We start from the raw sequence: 22912 nt of genomic DNA on the forward strand, positions 1-22912 counted from the left end.
TCTCTAGACAGTGACCACTGCGCAGACTCACACACACACACACACACACACACACACACACACACACACACACACACACACACACACACACACACACACAGAGCACTACACACTAGTTCACATCCCTGCACACTAGTACACATTACGACACACTAGTTCACCTCACTACACACTACTAAATGTCACTACACGCTAGTACACACTAGTTCACATCACTACACACTAGTACACATTACGACACACTAGTTCACATCACTACACACTACTAAACATCACTACACAGTAGTTCGCATCACTACACACAAGTACACTGAAACCAGTTTCTGCACTCACATACCATCATATACCAGTACACACAAACCAGACAGACCAGTATACACCGTTACTTAACCAGCTCCAGCACCATAACTGAGAAACCAGCTCTTACAATAGACAAGAGACCGTGCATCAGCCAAGTTACATCCAGCCAGACAACCAACCCACAGAGGACAGACTCATTGCCAGAGAAAAGAAAAGCGGGATGGGAAGAGGGTGGAGGGTGGAGAGAAGTCAAGGAATGATGACGTGTGTGTGTGTGTGTGTGTGTGTGTGTGTGTGTGTGTGTGTGTGTGTGTGTGTGTGTGTGTGTGTGTGTGTGTGTGTGTGTGTGTGTGTGTGTGTGTGTGTGTGTGTGTGTGTGTGTGTGTGTGTGTCAAAGCGGCGCGTCTGCGGCCCTCAGCGAGCGGGGCCGTCGATTTATTGACTCTGTCACAGGCCGCAAGACACACACTTCCCCCTGGGAGAGTGGAGGCAGGTGTTTGTCACAACTGCCAGAAAGGAGGGTGGGAGAGAGGAAGGGAGGGAGGGAGAGAGGAAGGGAGGGAGGGAGGGGAGGTTAGCCGAGTGGCTGCTGCTGTTATTTATTGTTTGTGTTTATTTATTTATCTATTTATTCATCCCGGCCTCTCTCTCTCTCTCTCCCTCCTCTCTTTCTCTTTCTTTCTGTCATTTTTTCCCTCTCTCCCGTGCTCTCTCTCTCTCTCTCCCTTTTCTCTTTCTCTCTCCCTCGCTCTCTCCTTATCCCACTGGGGTTATCCACTAAGCCTCCAGCCCAATCTGCACATCTATCTGTGTTTGCTCAGGCCTGCCAATCCGGCGCTCTGCGCATTATTAATTTGGCCTGGCGCTGAGGACTGGGACTCTGAGGCCTGTTTCTCGAACAAACGCATACCCACACGCACACACACACACACACTCCCCATCTGTGAGCCATTGTTTGAGTATGTATTCAGGACGCCATTCTTCGCCAGAAAGCTCAGCGCACTTGGTGATGATTAGGTGGTCATGATGGTATGGGATACTGGTTTTAACTCCCCCACTCTTACCATAAGAGCCATGGAATCTTAAGTGGACACAGTGTCTTATCTAATACATAACCTGTTTTATTGCGGAATGACAAAGGGCCTGCTAAAAGGTAGAAAAGGATATTCTCATTTCTAAAAGGTAGAAAAGGACTTCAACATTAACTGGCAGAGCTAGACTCTCTCGCCACAGCTGTAGCTCTGTTGCTATCTCTCTGTTCTTCAGACGCCCATAGAAATGCCCGTAGAGGCCGAGCCACTGGACCACTAGCGGCTCTATGTGCAAGCGGCCATTTTCCCTCTGCCGTGCGTTCCGTCAATGTCAATTTTGTCTGTGGGGGGCGGGTCGTCTGATAGAGCCGCAATATTAAAGACCCCGACATAAAAACGCTCGAGATGGACAGTGAGGGCTTCGCTATATTAAAGTGTGTGACCCCCACAGCGGGAACTTGTCTCTCACACACCCTCACACACACACACACACACACACACACACACACACACACACACACACACACACACACACACACACACACACACACACACACACACACACACACACACCCAACACTCCCTCGCTCCTAGTTTCAAAACCTCCCCGCGGCTCCGGGGACAAAAGTTACCCATGGCGGCCATTGTAGAGAGAGAGAAAGGGATAGAGGGAAGGAGGGATTGATGGAGGGAGAGTGAGAGAGAGAGATGTGACTGTAACAGTAAACATTCCCAGTCCGCTCGCCATGGAAACGGAAAGGGGGGTACAGTCGGGACGGTTGATTGAGGGGCCGTTGTTTGTGTGCCTGTGCCCACTCTCCATACCTCCTACCCCCCTTTCCCCCTCTCTCATTGGCAGCTTTTTGGGAGAGTGAGTTTGGGGTGATGAAGGCAATGCCAATGAAAGAAGAGGGATAGGTGTTAAAGCAAAGCCAAATAAAGAGTGTGTGTGTGTGTGTGTGTGTGTGTGTGTGTGTGTGTGTGTGTGTGTGTGTGTGTGTGTGTGTGTGTGTGTGTGTGTGTGTGTGTGTGTGTTTGATGGGCACAGTGCCCGCGGTTCAGTGCAGTGTAGGGGGGTGGGTGGAGGCTACCATGGGAGCCCTGAGACCGCGGGGCTTAGCACCACGCTGAGGACCCCGTGATGCCCTGCTCTCTGCCCGTCTATCATACAGTTCTCACACACCAGACACACACGGCCCGCCCCTTGTCATCCTGGGTAGACATATACGCCCCCTATATACAGCATACATACACACACACACACAGACTTGTCCTCCTCTCCTTACCCTCTTACCCCCAGGCTAATCCAACAAAGACATTGGTACACACACACAGCCCCAGTCCCATAGTAACGCCACTCCTCAGACAAGTCACACAGCCCTGCAAAGGAGAGACAAAGGGTTAAGTAAACTTCACGTACGTTTCACGCTGGCTAAAATTCACAAACACAAACACACACACACATCCGTCGTCTACAGTTGTATAGACTGCAGTGGCTTGATGAAGTGCCTCATGTATAGTGTCAATAGGTCTGGGATGAAGTTCAGATTCATAAGCAATGTTGCCAATCAGAGAAGGAGTTTTATAGTTTTGGATATAGGAGTGTGTAGCGGGATGTAGAGAGTACGCATGCAAGTACGTGTGTGCGTTTGTGTGCGGACCCCTTCCCGTGGTGTGTATGTGTTTGCCAAGCCCTTTTGTCTTTGCCGTGTGTGTGTGTGTGTGCATCTGCTTTTGTGTGTGTGTGTGTGTGGGGTCAGTAAATTGGAGCAGCGGAGACCGTAGCCCTGGCTGCCCAGTCCTTTAATTCCCTCTATATAAAGGGCAAGCAGAACAGAACAGACAGATAAGACCTTTAATAGGCTCTTGTACTCTGTGTCAATTTGTCTACTGCGATGGCCCACAAACACCAGCCAGCATCATTGTGGTGGCACACACACAGACAGTCGCCTCACAGCCACTTTTCTCTGAATATAGGACATTAGTACACGTTTGGGGGGGACGAATTAAAGGTGCAATCTGTAGCTTTCTGTTTTCCAGTCTTAAGGGCTGCCCCTACACTTAAACTGAGGGGATAAATGTGTATGAAAGTTACAGGTTTGCGCCCTTTGAATTGTTTATTTTGGGGCTACCATAAACATAATCAGCGTGTCATGTGTAAAGTCATGTTAGGAGTCACTATGTAAATATTTTGATTACCTGGTTGAACCAGCAGGGGGAGATGCTCTGACCTGTCTACTCTCCCACAGTAATTATGATGCGTATTCTTATAAGCAGACCTGATAGGGTTGTCTAAGACAGCCACCTATCACTCATCAATGCAACTGTAGGGGTATTAATATTACAGCATCCACAGACCAGGAATAGCTAACGCTGCTAATAATGCTAATGACGAAGCATTGCAACACTAGTCATTTCACTGATAGTCAGCTAGTTTGAGGTGTTGGTTCTAGCGTGCACTGAAGGAGACCCACAGGATACTCTGGTAGTGTATCATAGGTCAAAAGTAGTGCCCTATAAAGGGAACAGGGTGCCATTTGGAACGCGGGCATAGTGTAAGGTGTAGTGTGTTGTAGTATGCTGATAGGTGTGCATGTAAATAAGTCAGAGGGGTGAGTGTCTGCTCATCCCTCAGGGAGCTGTACATGATGGAGGGAGAGGAAAGGACAGAGACGGGAAGAGCGAGTGGGGAGGGGAGACCGAGGGGAGATGAATGGGTAGAGGGAGTAGTGGAGGCTGGGGGGGAGGCAGAGAAGGGATGAGATGGAGAGAGGGGAAGACGGAGGTAGAATGAGTGAGATGGAGGGAAGAGGGAAGGGATGTCGGCCGCGAGGGAGAGGTGGAATAGAGGGGTAGAGGGAAGGGATGTGGGGCGCGAGGGAGAGGTGGAATAGAGGGGTAGAGGGAAGGGATGTGGGGCGCGAGGGAGAGGTGGAATAGAGGGGTAGAGGGAAGGGATGTGGGGCGCGAGGGAGAGGTGGAATAGAGGGGTAGAGGGAAGGGATGTGGGGCGCGAGGGAGAGGTGGAATAGAGGGGTAGAGGGAAGGGATGTGGGGCGCGAGGGAGAGGTGGAATAGAGGGGTAGAGGGAAGGGATGTGGGGCGCGAGGGAGAGGTGGAATAGAGGGGTAGAGGGAAGGGATGTCGGCCGCGAGGGAGAGGTGGAATAGAGGGGTAGAGGGAAGGGATGTGGGGCGCGAGGGAGAGGTGGAATAGAGGGGTAGAGGGAAGGGATGTGGGGCGCGAGGGAGAGGTGGAATAGAGGGGTAGAGGGAAGGGATGTGGGGCGCGAGGGAGAGGTGGAATAGAGGGGTAGAGGGAAGGGATGTGGGGCGCGAGGGAGAGGTGGAATAGAGGGGTAGAGGGAAGGGATGTGGGGCGCGAGGGAGAGGTGGAATAGAGGGGTAGAGGGAAGGGATGTGGGGCGCGAGGGAGAGGTGGAATAGAGGGGTAGAGGGAAGGGATGTCGGCCGCGAGGGAGAGGTGGAATAGAGGGGTAGAGGGAAGGGATGTGGGGCGCGAGGGAGAGGTGGAATAGAGGGGTAGAGGGAAGGGATGTCGGCCGCGAGGGAGAGGTGGAATAGAGGGGTAGAGGGAAGGGATGTCGGCCGCGAGGGAGAGGTGGAATAGAGGGGTAGAGGGAAGGGATGTGGGGCGCGAGGGAGAGGTGGAATAGAGGGGTAGAGGGAAGGGATGTCGGCCGCGAGGGAGAGGTGGAATAGAGGGGTAGAGGGAAGGGATGTGAGGCGCGAGGGAGAGGTGGAATAGAGGGGTAGAGGGAAGGGATGTCGGCCGCGAGGGAGAGGTGGAATAGAGGGGTAGAGGGAAGGGATGTGGGGCGCGAGGGAGAGGTGGAATAGAGGGGTAGAGGGAAGGGATGTCGGCCGCGAGGGAGAGGTGGAATAGAGGGGTAGAGGGAAGGGATGTGAGGCGCGAGGGAGAGGTGGAATAGAGGGGTAGAGGGAAGGGATGTCGGCCGCGAGGGAGAGGTGGAATAGAGGGGTAGAGGGAAGGGATGTCGGCCGCGAGGGAGAGGTGGAATAGAGGGGTAGAGGGAAGGGATGTCGGCCGCGAGGGAGAGGTGGAATAGAGGGGTAGAGGGAAGGGATGTGAGGCGCGAGGGAGAGGTGGAATAGAGGGGTAGAGGGAAGGGATGTCGGCCGCGAGGGAGAGGTGGAATAGAGGGGTAGAGGGAAGGGATGTCGGCCGCGAGGGAGAGGTGGAATAGAGGGGTAGAGGGAAGGGATGTGGGGCGCGAGGGAGAGGTGGAATAGAGGGGTAGAGGGAAGGGATGTCGGCCGCGAGGGAGAGGTGGAATAGAGGGGTAGAGGGAAGGGATGTCGGCCGCGAGGGAGAGGTGGAATAGAGGGGTAGAGGGAAGGGATGTGGGGCGCGAGGGAGAGGTGGAATAGAGGGGTAGAGGGAAGGGATGTCGGCCGCGAGGGAGAGGTGGAATAGAGGGGTAGAGGGAAGGGATGTGAGGCGCGAGGGAGAGGTGGAATAGAGGGGTAGAGGGAAGGGATGTCGGCCGCGAGGGAGAGGTGGAATAGAGGGGTAGAGGGAAGGGATGTGGGGCGCGAGGGAGAGGTGGAATAGAGGGGTAGAGGGAAGGGATGTCGGCCGCGAGGGAGAGGTGGAATAGAGGGGTAGAGGGAAGGGATGTGAGGCGCGAGGGAGAGGTGGAATAGAGGGGTAGAGGGAAGGGATGTCGGCCGCGAGGGAGAGGTGGAATAGAGGGGTAGAGGGAAGGGATGTCGGCCGCGAGGGAGAGGTGGAATAGAGGGGTAGAGGGAAGGGATGTCGGCCGCGAGGGAGAGGTGGAATAGAGGGGTAGAGGGAAGGGATGTGAGGCGCGAGGGAGAGGTGGAATAGAGGGGTAGAGGGAAGGGATGTCGGCCGCGAGGGAGAGGTGGAATAGAGGGGTAGAGGGAAGGGATGTCGGCCGCGAGGGAGAGGTGGAATAGAGGGGTAGAGGGAAGGGATGTGGGGCGCGAGGGAGAGGTGGAATAGAGGGGTAGAGGGAAGGGATGTCGGCCGCGAGGGAGAGGTGGAATAGAGGGGTAGAGGGAAGGGATGTCGGCCGCGAGGGAGAGGTGGAATAGAGGGGTAGAGGGAAGGGATGTGGGGCGCGAGGGAGAGGTGGAATAGAGGGGTAGAGGGAAGGGATGTCGGCCGCGAGGGAGAGGTGGAATAGAGGGGTAGAGGGAAGGGATGTGAGGCGCGAGGGAGAGGTGGAATAGAGGGGTAGAGGGAAGGGATGTCGGCCGCGAGGGAGAGGTGGAATAGAGGGGTAGAGGGAAGGGATGTGGGGCGCGAGGGAGAGGTGGAATAGAGGGGTAGAGGGAAGGGATGTCGGCCGCGAGGGAGAGGTGGAATAGAGGGGTAGAGGGAAGGGATGTGAGGCGCGAGGGAGAGGTGGAATAGAGGGGTAGAGGGAAGGGATGTCGGCCGCGAGGGAGAGGTGGAATAGAGGGGTAGAGGGAAGGGATGTCGGCCGCGAGGGAGAGGTGGAATAGAGGGGTAGAGGGAAGGGATGTCGGCCGCGAGGGAGAGGTGGAATAGAGGGGTAGAGGGAAGGGATGTGGGGCGCGAGGGAGAGGTGGAATAGAGGGGTAGAGGGAAGGGATGTCGGCCGCGAGGGAGAGGTGGAATAGAGGGGTAGAGGGAAGGGATGTGAGGCGCGAGGGAGAGGTGGAATAGAGGGGTAGAGGGAAGGGATGTCGGCCGCGAGGGAGAGGTGGAATAGAGGGGTAGAGGGAAGGGATGTGGGGCGCGAGGGAGAGGTGGAATAGAGGGATAGAGGGAAGGGATGTGGGGCGCGAGGGAGAGGTGGAATAGAGGGGTAGAGGGAAGGGATGTGGGGCGCGAGGGAGAGGTGGAATAGAGGGGTAGAGGGAAGGGATGTGAGGCGCGAGGGAGAGGTGGAATAGAGGGGTAGAGGGAAGGGATGTGGGGCGCGAGGGAGAGGTGGAATAGAGGGGTAGAGGGAAGGGATGTGGGGCGCGAGGGAGAGGTGGAATAGAGGGGTAGAGGGAAGGGATGTGGGGCGCGAGGGAGAGGTGGAATAGAGGGGTAGAGGGAAGGGATGTGGGGCGCGAGGGAGAGGTGGAATAGAGGGGTAGAGGGAAGGGATGTGGGGCGCGAGGGAGAGGTGGAATAGAGGGGTAGAGGGAAGGGATGTGGGGCGCGAGGGAGAGGTGGAATAGAGGGGTAGAGGGAAGGGATGTGAGGCGCGAGGGAGAGGTGGAATAGAGGGGTAGAGGGAAGGGATGTGGGGCGCGATGGAGAGGTGGAATAGAGGGGTAGAGGGAAGGGATGTGGGGCGCGAGGGAGAGGTGGTTTCATCAGCTCACCACTCTGGGTGCTGGGAGCTGGTTTGCATTACATGAGGCTGAACTCCTCTGAGATGACACTCATCTGCAGGCACTTTACCCAGCGGCCTGAGTCAGCACTTCTCCACGTGATGAGATTACTGGTTCCATTGAAAGGGAGTTTAAAGGAACAGGCCAAGATCCCACACCACACTCTTTCCCCGGGTGTGTGTCCTTCCTCCTAACTCCCCCTCTCTCCTCTGCTTCTCTCTCGCTCCACACTGCGCCATGCTTGACTCGATGACTCAAGTGTGTGTGTGTCTGTCAGTCTGTGCGTGTGTGTGTGCACCAACCCATCCATATAAAACCAGCTTCACCTTGAAGGCGTTCAGATAGGACACCCAGACGGATGAGCGCAGAGCGGCTGTCTGTTACCTGCTGCTAGCGTCGTACTGTGCACACACTCACGCACACCGATACGCGCGCACACACACACACAGACAGCCCCGGAGCAAACAGCTGCAGAGCTAGAGTGTGAGGGTTGGAATCCCCACCTTTCTCTCTCCCTGGGCCTGTGTGTTATTTACTGTTCCAACCCTGGGACTCTATGTCTCCCTCTCTCTCTTTTTAATTTTTTAATTTTTCTTTCTGTCGTCCCTTCTGCTGTCTCTCGTATTAAATAGTTGCCCTCACCACCACCACCACTTTTACTGGTCTGGTTGTGTGATTTCTATCTATCTAGCCCCAGATTGGAGGTAGAAAGAATGTCCTGAAAAAAAGAGCAGGGCACAGATTCACAAAAACCTTCTTAAGAAGAAATCTCTTCTTAACTGCCGTTTTTTCCTTAACTATAGACTTAAGAAGGAAGTTAAGCAAAGTTGCTATTCCTCAAAAAGGTTCTTGGAAATGTTCTCGTGCTTTTTCTTATGTTTCTCCTTAAGCAAAACGTTAAGAAGAAGTCCGATTCTTGAAAATAAAGGTATTGCAAATGTTCTTAATTCCAAGACAGCTGAACCTTTGTTTTAAACTGGACTCTCGAGTGGCGCAGCGGTCTAAGGCACTGCATCCCAGTTCAAGAGGCGTCACTCTCAGTCTCTGGTTCGAATCCAGGCTGTATCACATCCGGCCGTGATTGGGAGTCCCATTGGGCGGTGCACGATTGGCCCAGCGTCGTCCGGGTTTGGCCGGGGTAGGCCGTCATTGTAAATAAGAATTTGTTCTTAACTGACTTGCCTGGTTAAATAATAAAACCAAAAAATTCAAACTAAGGGCAGTGAGAGAAAAAGCTCATGAAAGCAATTTAACATGTTTAATTCACTCACAAAATGAATCTGAAAGTTTCAGTATTGATTATTTTAAACCCAAGAACATGTTTTAGCACAGTAATCTCAGTATGAAATATGCTAACATGATTGCCATTGCTAGCTAGATAACTAGCTAAAACGGTTGCCTAGCAACACACATCTTAAGAAGATTTGTAAGAATATATTTCAGAAGTTCGTAGGAAAATCATTCAAACTTAAGATATTGTTAAGGAATTGCACTTACGAATTGCACATTTTTTCATTAGAAGCTTCTTACGTTTTTTGCATAAGACGTTTTTTTGTGAATCTGGGCCCAGGCTATAACCACACAAACATACCTGTAGATCTCCAAACACTCTCTGTGTCTGAGTGGCAGAAACACCCAGGTCTGTGTCTTTACAGTCTAATGTCTCATTCAGGGAGAGAAAGGGAGGGAGAGAGGGACGGAAAGAGAGAGACGGGAGGGAGAAAGAGAGGGGCATGGATTGAGTGAAAGAGAGAGGGCGAAGGATGGAGGGGACGAGAGAATGACTGAAGTATGGTCTTGCCTGCGGTGGAGCTCCTCACCAGTTTGTGTTCCGTCAGACCACCGAATAAAAACAAAGTTGCTTTTATTCGCCTCCCTCACGACGGATAGCGGGCACAGAGGAGTCCCTCCCTCTTTCTCTATCTCTGTGTGTGTGTACGTACATGCCTATGTGTGTGTTTGCCCATGTGTGTGCGGTCACTAGTGGCACATGGGGGGGTCACAAAGGGCCATTTCTCGCCCCACCTCCCTGTGCCCGCTCGGGCCCCACAACACATGGCATTGCTCATCCCCGGCCGGGCATCTGGTGGGCATTCCTGTGGGCACTGGAACACACCACAGTGTAATGGTTCGAGTTATAGTGGAGCCCTGGGGCACCAGTTCCAGCTCCAACCACCCCGGTCTAGCCTAACAGAGCAACACATGTCCCCAATAACATCTTCCTCTGGTTCTACTAACAAGACACACACTGGTAATCAATTGAACGTGTCCGTCTGCTACTTGTGTGTGTGTTTCTTGCTTTCTTTCGTCATCCTTCGCTCTCTCACCCCCCCCTCTCTCTCGTCCCCATTTTTTTTCAATCATTCTGTGCTTGTAGTACTGTGCCCTGACAGTGTCTGAGTATTTGTATTCTAAATCACAAGTACCAGCACCAATCCACTGTGTGGTAACACTACCCCACTGTCCACACACACACACACACACACACACACCCTGTCTGGTCTGCAAGAGCCCGTCTCCCCAGGACAGGGGGAAGAAGGGGGGCGGGAGGGAAGTAATGAAGGAGGGATGAGATGAAAAAGGAGTCCGGGGTGGGGGGGGGGGGGGGGTTGAAAGTTACTAGTAGACAAGGATGGGGGGAGGGAAGGAGCTGCACTGCAGAGAGAGAGAGAGAGAGAGAGAGAGTGAGCGAGGCAGAAAGTCCTAGCGTCAGCAACTTGTATTGATTAAAAACTAACCTTCCAGTCTTCTCTGCCGCCGAGCAGCAGCGTGCGCGGGCCCGGCAGTAGAATTTCAACGAGTCACGAGCCAGCACACTCACGGGCCTGGGCGGGCAGGAAAAGAGCGGCTAGCAACGTGCAGGAGCACACACACAACGCACAGGACAGACACCACACACATAATACACACAACGCACAGGACAGACACCACACACATAATACACACAACGCACAGGACAGACACCACACACATAATACACACAACGCACAGGACAGACACCACACACATAATATACACAACACACAGGACAGACACCACACACATAATACACACAACGCACAGGACAGACACCACACACATAATACACACAACGCACAGGACAGACACCACACACATAATACACACAACGCACAGGACAGACACCACACACATAATACACACAACGCACAGGACAGACACCACACACACATAATACACACAACGCACAGGACAGACACCACACACATAATATACACAACGCACAGGACAGACACCACACACACATAATACACACAACGCACAGGACAGACACCACACACATAATACACACAACGCACAGGACAGACACCACACACATAATATACACAACGCACAGGACAGACACCACACACACATAATACACACAACGCACAGGACAGACACCACACACATATTATACACAACGCACAGGACAGACACCACACACATAATACACACAACGCACAGGACAGACACCACACACATAATACACACAACGCACAGGACAGACACCACACACATAATATACACAACGCACAGGACAGACACCACACACATAATATACACAACGCACAGGACAGACACCACACACATAATACACACAACGCACAGGACAGACACCACACACATAATATACACAACGCACAGGACAGACACAACACACACATAATACACACAACGCACAGGACAGACACCACACACATAATATACACAACGCACAGGACAGACACCACACACACATAATACACACAACGCACAGGACAGACACCACACACATATTATACACAACGCACAGGACAGACACCACACACATAATACACACAACGCACAGGACAGACACCACACACATAATATACACAACGCACAGGACAGACACCACACACATAATATACACAACGCACAGGACAGACACCACACACATATTATACACAACGCACAGGACAGACACCACACACATAATACACACAACGCACAGGACAGACACCACACACATAATATACACAACGCACAGGACAGACACCACACACATAACACACACAACGCACAGGACAGACACCACACACATAATACACACAACGCACAGGACAGACACCACACACATAATACACACAACGCACAGGACAGACACCACACACATAATATACACAACGCACAGGACAGACACCACACACATATTATACACAACGCACAGGACAGACACCACACACATAATATACACAACGCACAGGACAGACACCACACACATAATATACACAACGCACAGGACAGACACCACACACATAATACACACAACGCACAGGACAGACACCACACACATAATACACACAACGCACAGGACAGACACCACACACATAATACACACAACGCACAGGACAGACACCACACACACATAATATACACAACGCACAGGACAGACACCACACACATAATACACACAACGCACAGGACAGACACCACACACATAATACACACAACGCACAGGACAGACACCACACACACATAATATACACAACGCACAGGACAGACACCACACACATAATACACACAACGCACAGGACAGACACCACACACATAATATACACAACGCACAGGACAGACACCACACACATAATATACACAACGCACAGGACAGACACCACACACATAATATACACAGCGCACAAGCACACACTCAAACAATACCTTCATTTGAAACACCAGGCCTTTCGTTTTAGCCTTGGGTCCTTTCACCCCTCTAGTCTCATGACTTAGTTTGATGCTTCTTTCCGCTATATGGAATACTTCATGTTCAAGATGATTTCATTCATTGTGTTTTGAGTACACGTGTAAGTGAACCAAAAAGGAGAGACGCTAGTCTGTTATTTGCTCATATTGTTTGCTTTCGTGCATGTGTATCAGAGTGCGTGTGTGTGTGTGTTTTCACGTTGTGTGTGTGTGTCTGAGCTCCCTCTGAATCAGTAGCACAGTGTCTGCGGCAGCGTCTGGCTGCTCCGAACTCACGGAACAGTGACAAGGGAGAACACAGCGGGACAGGGGAGGAGGAGTGAGGAGAACTGAGAGAGAGGGAGAAAGAGGCCGAGTGAGGGAAGAGAGGGAGAATGAGGCCAAGTGAGGGAAGAGAGGGAGAAAGAGGCAGAGTGAGGGAAGAGAGGGAGAAAGAGGCCGAGTGAGGGAAGAGAGGGAGAATGAGGCCAAGTGAGGGAAGAGAGGGAGAAAGAGGCCTAGTGAGGGAAGAGGGAGAAAGAGGCCGAGTGAGGGAAGAGAGGGAGAAAGAGGCCGAGTGAGGGAAGAGAAGGAGAAAGAGGCCGAGTGAGGGAAGAGAAGGAGAAAGAGGCCGAGTGAGGGAAGAGAGGGAGAAAGAGGCCGAGTGAGGGAAGAGAGGGAGAAAGAGGCCGAGTGAGGGAAGAGAGGGAGAAAGAGGCCGAGTCATGGAAGAGAGGGAGAAAGAGGCCGAGTCATGGAAGAGAGGGAGAAAGAGGCCGAGTCAGAGAAGAGAGGGAGAAAGAGGCCGAGTCAGGGAAGAGAGGGAGAAAGAGGCCGAGTGAGGGAAGAGAGGGAGAAAGAGGCCGAGTGAGGGAAGAGAGGGAGAAAGCGGGATACACAGGGAGGTATCCATGGGCCGGGTCTTGCTAATGGTAGCATGAACTTCAACTTGGGGCAGGGAGGAGGGAAGTTGAGAAGAGGGGGAGGAGGGAAAGAGAGAGAGAGAGAGGAACGGAGGGAGAGGTGTCAGGGCGCTTGCTCACTGGAAACGTGAACAATGGAGAGAACAATAAATATGGCATTTCACTGAAGGATGTAAACACCACCACTACACACACTCAATTCAATGTAAGAGGCTTTATTGGCATGGGGAATATATGTTTACATTGCCAAAGCAAGTGAAATAGATAATAAACAAAAGTAGAATAAACAATAAAACATTTCAAATGTCATATTATGTCTATATACAGTGTTGTGAGGATGTGCAAATAGTTCAAGTATAAAAGTGAAAATAAATAAATATAGGTTGTATTTACAATGGTGTTTTGTTCTTCACTGGTTACAATTTTCTTGTGACAACAGGTCACAAATGTTGCTGTTGTGATTGCACACTGTGGCATTTCACCTAATAGATATGGGAGTTTATCAAAATTGGATTTGTTTTCGTGTTCTTTGTGGGTCTGTGTAATCTGAGGGAAATATGTGTCTCTAAAATGGTCATACATTTGGCAGGAGGTTATGCCCACACTGCCCACAAAATGAGCAGGGTGCACATAGCCTGTCTTCTCTTGGGAGTCAGGTCTGCCTTCGGCTGCCTTTCTCAATAGCAAGGTTATGCTCACTGAGTCTGTACATAGTCAAAGATTTCCTTAATTTTGGGTCAGTCGCAGTGGTCAGGTATTCTGCCACTGTGTACTCTCTGTTTAGGGCCAAATAGCATTCTAGTTTGCTCTTTTTTTTGTACATTTTTTACAATGTGTTAAGTCATTATATTTTTGTTTTCTCATGATTTGGTTGGGTCTAATTGTGTTGCTGTCCTGGGACTCTGTGGGGTCTGTTTGTGTTTTTGAACAGAGCCCCAGGACCAGCTTGCTTAGTGGGCTCTTCTCCAGGTTAATTTCTCTGTAGGTAATGGCTTTGTTATGGAAGGTTTGGGAATCGTTTCCTTTTGTTTCCTTCCTTCACACCTGTGTTAACGAGAGAATCACTGACATGATGTCAGCTGGTCCTTTTGTGGCAGGACTGAAATGCAGTGGAAATGTTTTTGGGGGATTCAGTTCATTAATTGCAATTCATCTGATCACTCTTCATAACATTCTGGAGTATATGCAAATTACCATCATACAAACTGAGGTAGCAGACTTTGTGAAAATTTATATTTGTGTCATTCTCAAAACTTTTGGCCACAACTGTATAGTTTTTTGTGTGTTCTAGGGCAACGGTGTCGAGATGATGGAATTTGTATTCGTGGACCTTTTTTGGAACACCCATTATTTTTGTATCACTAAGATTTACTGTCAGGGCCCAGGTCTGACAGAATATGTGCAGAAGATCTAGGTGCAGGCCCTCCTTGGTTGGGGACAGAAGCACCAGATCATCAGCAAACAGTAGACATTTGATTTCAGTTTCTAGTAGGGTGCTGCTGACTGTTGTAGTGCCCTTGCCAATTCGTTGATATATATATATATATATATATATATATATATATATATATTGAAGAGGGTGGGGCTTAAGCTGCATCCCTGTCTCACCCCCCCGGCCCTGTGGAAAGAAATGTTTGTTTTTGCCAATTTTAACCGCACACTTGTTGTTTGTGTACATGGATTTTATAATGTTGTATGTTTTTCCCCCAACACCACTTTCCATCAATTTGTATAGCAGGCCTTCATGCCAAATTGAGTCGAAAGCTTTTTTTTAAATCAACAAAGCATGAGAAGACTTTGCCTCTGTTTTAGTTTGTTTGTTTGTCAATTAGTGTGTGCGTGGTGAATACGTGGTCTGGCGTACAGTAATTTGGTAAAAAGCCAATTTGACATTTGTTCAGTACATTGTTTGCACCGAGGAAATGTACGAGTCGACTGTTAATGATGATGCAGAGGATTTTCCCAAGGTTGCTGTTGACGCATATCCCATGGTAGTTATTTGGGTCAAATTTGTCTCCAATTTTGTGGATTGGGGTGATCAGTCCTTTGTTCCAAATATTGGGGAATATGCCATAGTTGAGGATGATGTTAAAGAGTTTAAGTATAGCCAATTGGGATTTGTGGTCTGTATATTTTATCATTTCATTTAGGATACCATCAACCCCATAGGTATTTTTGGGTTGGAGGGTTTGTATTTTGTCCTGTAGTTCATTTGATGTAATTGGAGAATCCAGTGGGTGTTGCTATTTGATCATGTAGGCCTGAATTTCATGGCTGAAATTGTTCAGAGAAGAAGGCACAATGTGACTGGCTGGCTGGCTGGAGAGTATAGGAACACCATGGCAACTAGGTACTAAGTAGAGAGAGAGCAACGACTCTTGAGAAAAAGGAACTGCGCGGGCTGACGTATCAGACTCGGACATAACAATAGGACTTACTGTCTGCTTAAATGAACTTCATCTGAAATGTATGCTCTTCTTCTCTCCCTCTGTCCTTCTCGCTGTTTTGCAGTGGTACCTGGGATAAGGACTCCAGACCCCCTCGCCGCCCGCTGGACAGATCGCTGGACCCCCTACTTTCTCCCCTGAGTCCGACCCGACCTGAACCGACCAACACCCCGCAAACGTGCCCACGCGTCTGACAGAGAGAAGCCCAACAGCCCGCCCCCCCCACCCAATCTGTCGCCGTCTCCTCACCCCCAGCGCCTGAGAGACTAGAGCATCAGCATGGCTACAACACCCCCCCCCCCCCCCCCCCCACCCCTAGAAAACAAGAGGAGAGCTACTCACCGCTAGATACACTATATATCTATATAGCCCATATATATCCCCCATTCACATGGTTGGTTTATATGCCTATATTCATATATAGTACCAGTCACCTCAACTGTTTATTGGAAGAGAGCTAGCAGCCTATATATCCTGGGAAAGTGCACGTCGTCTTGTTCCTTTTCTTTCTTCTCGTCCACCCCACTTTGCCGCGGAGGGGGCATGATCATGTGACTAAATCAAAGAGCTTCCCTATACCTTTCGTCGTCGTAGCCGAACTTTGAAGAGGGTCCGGCGGGCGAGAAAGGCACAGAGAGCTATGCGTCCTGTGTACGTGTATGTGCCGAAACGAGGGGAAGATCAAAGCTCTTGTTTCCTCTCCGTCTTTGCCCCTCTCTCTTGTTGTTTCCGTACTCTGTTGAGTTTGTTGGGGGTTATTGCCCCTGGTTGGGTGGCTCGCGGATGTGGAGGTTTTAGCTGGCTCGGATACCAACCAGTTAATACCTCTCACCCCCCCCACCATCACCTCTCATCCCCCCCCCCCCCCCCCCCCTCTATCCCACACTCAACCCTGAGGAGGGACTCTCCCCCCACAGCCGTACCAAGAGGCTGAAGGCCTTCACCCGGCCACATGGCTTTTCCAGGGACATCTAGCAGTGCAAATGGAACCCCATGCAGAGGAGAACAACCTACCAACCATCACACCGTGAACTCATAGGGCAGGGGACGAGGGAGGGGATGGGGTATTGATGTTTAATATCGGTCAATCGGGTGACATATTGAAGCTGGTAAATAGGCTGCAACGAGAAGAGAAGTATTTCAACGAGAGGCTTGTGAGAAAATAACTTCTGTCTGGGAGGCTTGTTCATGTTTCATTTTTGTATAAAGGTAATTTCAGTTCTTTCCGATCAACCCACAAACTAATGGTCTGTACGATGCTATACAATGCAAAGGGCAGGTAGAAGGTCTGTAATTCTACAAACTGACTAGACAGGAGACATCCGTGACTTACGTGAACAGTGGAATATTGAATTGAGGAAAGTGCAATTTCGTTGGATAGCGGTTGGATAGTTAAATGTCTTTGTAAGATAGGTCGTTGAAACAATTGGTGAAAAGAATATATATTTTTCTTCCTAGTCCTTTCACACCTCCGGGACTCTAAAATATCGGGGTACAAAAATAAATGTCAATTAGAACGATAGCCTTGTGAGAAAATAAGGGGAGCTGTATTTTTTGTTTGTTCCATCTTGTAAATTTGTTAGTATTGTCGAACGAAAAATCCCTTTAAGAAATATAATTTTAAAGCATCTCTTGCAGCTTTAGACTGCAGTTAATTATTTTTTTTAAACGCAAAGTGATTCACTTATTTTAAGAAAGCACGTGATTTTAAATCAAGAAGTAGCGCCTTAAATTTCTCATGAGGCAAAATCCGGAACAACTTTGTTGTAAAAATTATATTATATGGGCGTCCAAGTTCTGGTTTGATTGGCTAGACCTTCTCTAAGCCTTGTCCAATCGGAAGCACTTATTCCTGCAGTTGGCTTATGGGCTGGGGGTGGAAGTTCAGTGAGAAAGAGAAAAAGCAGAGGGACCCTCTGTGAGCATTTGTGTTGCGAACACGTTGATATCTACATGAAGGCAAGATCGCAACCAGACGGCGAAGCTTTTCAGTCGCTTCGCATGCAAATTACCATTTTATTCAAGTTTTGTTTTGTTTTTGTTTCCTATACTATACATACTATATATATACACTCTTATGACCGACTCATCCACTGTCGATCAAAAACGTATTAAAACTATTTAAAAAATCAACAAAAAAATATCTGCATGTTCTAGTGTTAGTGACAAATTTTTACATAGATTATGTAGAGTTAGTGAATAAAGACACTATTGTAATCCCAACATCAGGCACTTGCCAATAGTCTATATTTGTTTGGCCCCTCGAGGCTTTTTTTTTTTTACTGCTGTCCTTCACAATCAACCAGCTGAACATCTTTAAGACTCTTATTCGCTTCTCATCATTTCTGAGTCGTTTTTCCTATTTCGTTCCCTCTTGAAATTATCAGTTCTCGTTTTTTTCTTAAAGTATATATATTTTGTTTGTATGTTCTCAAATTGCACGAAACAATTGTTCCTCATCAATGTGCCTTGAGCGATGGTCTAGTCCCGAGTTGTTGCACAATGTTCCAATGTGGAGAGTTACATTTTTTTCCCCCCTTTGGATTTATTTGTTTCATCCCCCACCTCCCATTGTGTAGGAGTGATCACAGTTGTAATACTGATAAGGAACATGAAATACAATGAAATTGCTGGTTATAATACGCAGTATTACATCTGCTATTTGAAGACCTCTCAGGCCCGTACAACAGTGCTTTTTCTCTCTATGATGCAACATGGAAGTGCTGTGTGAGTACAGGTTCTGACATACTATCTCTGTCTTGTACTGCTGTTAAACTAGGCCAGAGTCAATCACCCTGGTATGGCCCCATTTTTAGTCGTTCAGTGAGTAGGAATAGAGCTCTTAGCTTTGTATCTTGTAGATAGTTTAGTTAACCCCTAAGCCACCCCCTACCTGTAACCCATTTTTTTTGTGTTGAGAATATTAGTCTATTGATATTTATGGATGTTGCTGCAATTTCTAAATGGAAACTACTTTTTGTTTTGGAGTCATCCTCGTTTTTTTTGTTTGTTTTTTTTGTCTTTTTTTCTCCCAGAAGTGAATAATGAGAAAGATATATGCAATACCTGCTTGCACTCATGTAGACATACACTAGTCCTTTTACTTAGTTGTTTTTTTGGTGATCTTTTTATTAGATTTTTTATAAAGTTAGCCTACACTTGACTGGCTGCATGGTTGGGGGTCGGTCCATTTGGCAGACCCACTCCTGGAGAACAAAGGTTTCCCAAAGCCTAGTCAGCCTCGCTTGGGTATTTTACTTTATTTGTATTCGACACGTACAAGATGACCGCAAAATATATTAGGGTTCTCCTTTTTGTATATTTCTGGTCACAAGCAAGCCTTTCAACAAGTCAAACTTCCTCTCCATCACAAAATCCACATTTTCGACAGACTAAGAAATATGACGTCCAACAATAACAAAAGTCCCACTTTCTATATCCTTTACTTCAAACGGACTTCCAAGTTGCATATATATGAATTGTTTATCTGTCTATTACATATATCATTTTAAAAACGACATTTTGAGTATTGGGAAGCCTTTCCCAAGGTGTCCAACGTGATGGTTTAGTAGTAACACTTGCGTGGGTTGTGTGTTTCATTTAGTAGGACCGTTTTGTTTTGTCTTTGTACTTGCCTACCCTTTAGCGATGAGTTGGGCATTACTTTCTTAATTATCTGCACTAAAATATGAATTAAATGACAATAGTGAGAATTATTGCAAAACTGCTTCCAGGGCTTAAAAGAGCGAAGGGGGAAAAAAACAATTGCACGGACATTTTTGTCACAAAACCTTGTTGTGGACAGCCTAGCATCTAATCAGCAAGATTTGGCTGTGTGTAAAATACGACAAAATTGCACCCTTTTTAAAGAAAGAAAGAAAAAAAGAAAGACTAAAAGCAATAGTTTGGGCAGTTTTTGTTCTTGTGTTGTGTGTGTCATTTAGTTATGGGTACAGAAGTGGACAAAAGATGTGGTGATGATGAGAAAGAGAGTAAAAAGCTATGGAGCAAGCAGGGCCGAAAGGCCTGACTGTGGGAGACGTGGTGTTTGTATGTTGTATAGTTTTATTAATTACACTGATTTTAAAGCTGCCCTATTTTATAATGCAGGACTTTTGTAACATTAATTAAATGAGGAAAAAACTAGTGTTGTGAATTCTCTGATTGTTTGTATTAAGGCCACATTAATAGAACTGGTTTTGTTTGTTCCATGGGAACTGGATTTAAGTTGAAAACTTTCCTGTTTCCTTATCTTTTTCTTTTTTTTCTTTCCTTTTTGTATGTATTTAAGGACTTGTTCTTCTTTTGATGGTATAGCGTATTCCTATACTTAAAAAGTATAGGGTATTGAGGTGAAAAGCCCATTGTAAATGGATGTTACAGTATGCTGTATGTTGAAGGTTATTTGTTGCATCAGTGTTGATGAAGCTAAATCTAGGTAATTCTGAGGAAATTGGTAAGAAGAGTGTTTTTTTTTATGCATTTAAAAATTAGTTTAGGCAGAAGACAATGACATAGACAGCCAAAGGATGCCCCTATTATAAATGCATCTCGGCATCTTTTTTTGTGTTCACCATTCCATGCAGGAAAATAAACAGCTTGATATGCAACATGGTTCTTTTTCACATATTTCTTTCCCTGTCCCACTCTCACCCACTTCCTCACCAAATGGTCCTCAGAAACCGTGGGTCCTCTCAAACCACTTCCCATTCACACACTCACGTGCGGTTCTTCATGGCATTTGCAAAACACAGACACAGTCAACATACACACGGCTCTTGCCTAGATAGAGGTGAGTTGTTCATCTATTGTCCAACTTTTGTGTAACTTTTCATCAAGGCTATGAACAGCCTATAGACTGGCGCTGCATGTTTGGCCTAACCTGTACATCACTTATCTGCAGTCAACCTCTGCGCCCTGTAAAACAAACTGGGGACCTCGAAAGGTTATGACACTGAGGCGCTTGATGCTTAACTGAATCAGCAAAATGTCATTCACATTTGTGCTAAAAGAGAACCTTTTCTGAAAATCACATCCACAAATGGGAGTTTACAACAACCCACAGGGGCCTCGAACACTACTGACATTTTCCGTTATGCTACTTGGCTTCCCTCTCCTTGCGTTACCATATCCTAACCATTATCACACCATTCACCAGACCCACGGGCATTAACCACAAACATACACGCCTTTAACTCACTCTAGATGGCTCGGCGAAGAGGAGGTTTTCCTTTTACATACCCACATCTTATTTTGAGCTTCTTATTCTCAACATTTTGCCAAATACTCCTCTGGAGTGTCTCAAATCTAGTTAAGGAAAGATATAACTGGTCAATATCATCCAGTGCAGGGTGGAGTACCAAAACATGCCTGGCAATTGTCAACGGACACACTCGATCTCTGCAATCATTGGACAGACCACCTTAAACCACACCTGAATGGTAGCCCTATGTGTAAAGTGCCATACAGAGTCTCATTTGTTAGCCCACAGAGTCCAATAGTTAGGACCCCTAGCACTCTTTAAAAAGTATTCCCATATGAATATGCTGCTCAAGTTGGAGAAGTGGGGCAATCCAAGAGAAATAGAGGGGGACCAAACGGCTCATTTTGACTATCTGTCTAATCTGAGGCTCACATCGCCCCACTCCCTCCCTTTCCATCCACTCACATCGGCCCACTCCCTCCCTTTTCATCCACTCACATCGGCCCACTCCCTCCCTTTCCATCCACTCACATCGCCCCACTCCCTCCCTTTTCATCCACTCACATCGCCCCACTGCCTCCCTTTTCATCCACTCACATCGGCCCACTCCCTCCCTTTTCATCCACTCACATCGGCCCACTCCCTCCCTTTTCCATCCACTCACATCGGCCCACTCCCTCCCTTTTCCATCCACTCACATCGGCCCACTCCCTCCCTTTTCCATCCACTCACATCGGCCCACTCCCTCCCTTTTCCATCCACTCACATCGGCCCACTCCCTCCCTTTTCCATCCACTCACATCGGCCCACTCCCTCCCTTTTCCATCCACTCACATCGGCCCACTCCCTCCCTTTTCCATCCACTCACATCGGCCCACTCCCTCCCTTTTCCATCCACTCACATCGGTTAGATTCTTAGTTCCATCCTCACGGAACGTTGATATCTGTTATGACCGGTGGTGGGGTCGTTACAAGAAAAAGGTTATATATTACCTAACACAAGTAGCCCAATAATGACAGACACAAGCATTTCCTGTACTACATTCCCAGCTACAAGCTTGTTCAGCTCTCCCTGGGGTACAGCCTGTCCTCCTGATTGATTAAAATCCAGCCTTGGTTGTTTGGATGAGGTTGGCTTACAGTCATCTTCAGCAGCAGTGGTCAGGCCTCGGGGGTCTTTTGCTGCGAGTTTTGTCTTGGCGTGTTTCTTTTCCAGGTGTTTCAAGTGATTTGAAGTTGCGTTTTCAGCAGTGGAGAGGTGTTTCTCGCCTTGGCACAGTTTACATTTTGACCGTTATATTCTTATAATTTTGTCCTCCTACCTAATCAATGTAATGGGAGTACTTCCACGCTGAGAAACTCTATGTTTAAGACACTTCTGCCATTTTTCATCTCCCTGACTGAAGCAGTTAGTCGTAGTGCATGCGAAGCTGGAATTTGGTGAGAGGTTGTCAGACTCAGGATGAAAACAATTAGAATCTGGGATGGGGATTTTGAAATATTGCGCCCACAGAGGGAAGGAAAAATAATCTTCTGAAATATTTATTTGGATCAAAAACTGTAAAAGGAAAGGAAGGATATCAAAAGTAACTAAAGTAACAACGACCTATCTTTGATCAGTAGCTGTAATATTATTACTCAAGTCGAACAGCACTCCGTTAGATTACTCGTTACCACCAAAAAAGGTAATCTTATTGTAATGCGTTACTCCCAACACTGATTACACCTAACACGTTTCACTACACCTGTTGTTACTTTGATTTTTTGAAAGGGGGATTATGACCACTATTGAAGCTGTTCTTGAGGAATTCTACCACGCGATTAGGAAACGGTAGAATAAAGGCCTGGCTTTGCAAATGTACATCAAAAGCCTTTTGTTGTCGTTCGTCGGTCCAAATTATTGTGGGCATTGTTGCTGTATTGATTTCCCCTCAAATCCACTGTA

At 48.1% G+C, this 22912-nt stretch overlaps 1 protein-coding gene across 10 annotated transcripts in view; it reads left to right on the forward strand.

Annotated features, from left to right (window-relative positions):
- LOC129811011 (nuclear factor 1 A-type) overlaps nt 1–16629 on the forward strand; it is a 179981-nt gene extending 163352 nt beyond the window's left edge. For all 10 annotated transcript variants that reach the window (XM_055862088.1, XM_055862089.1, XM_055862090.1 and 7 more), the window contains one exon: nt 15829–16629. In XM_055862088.1, coding sequence (XP_055718063.1) covers nt 15829–15843 — 15 coding nt within the window. In that variant the 3' untranslated portion in view covers nt 15844–16629. The remainder of the gene's footprint in view (nt 1–15828) is intronic.
- Nucleotides 16630–22912: the final 6283 nt, after the last annotated feature.

This window comes from Salvelinus fontinalis, chromosome 14, assembly GCF_029448725.1.
Source record: "Salvelinus fontinalis isolate EN_2023a chromosome 14, ASM2944872v1, whole genome shotgun sequence".
NCBI classification, from domain to species: domain Eukaryota; kingdom Metazoa; phylum Chordata; class Actinopteri; order Salmoniformes; family Salmonidae; genus Salvelinus; species Salvelinus fontinalis.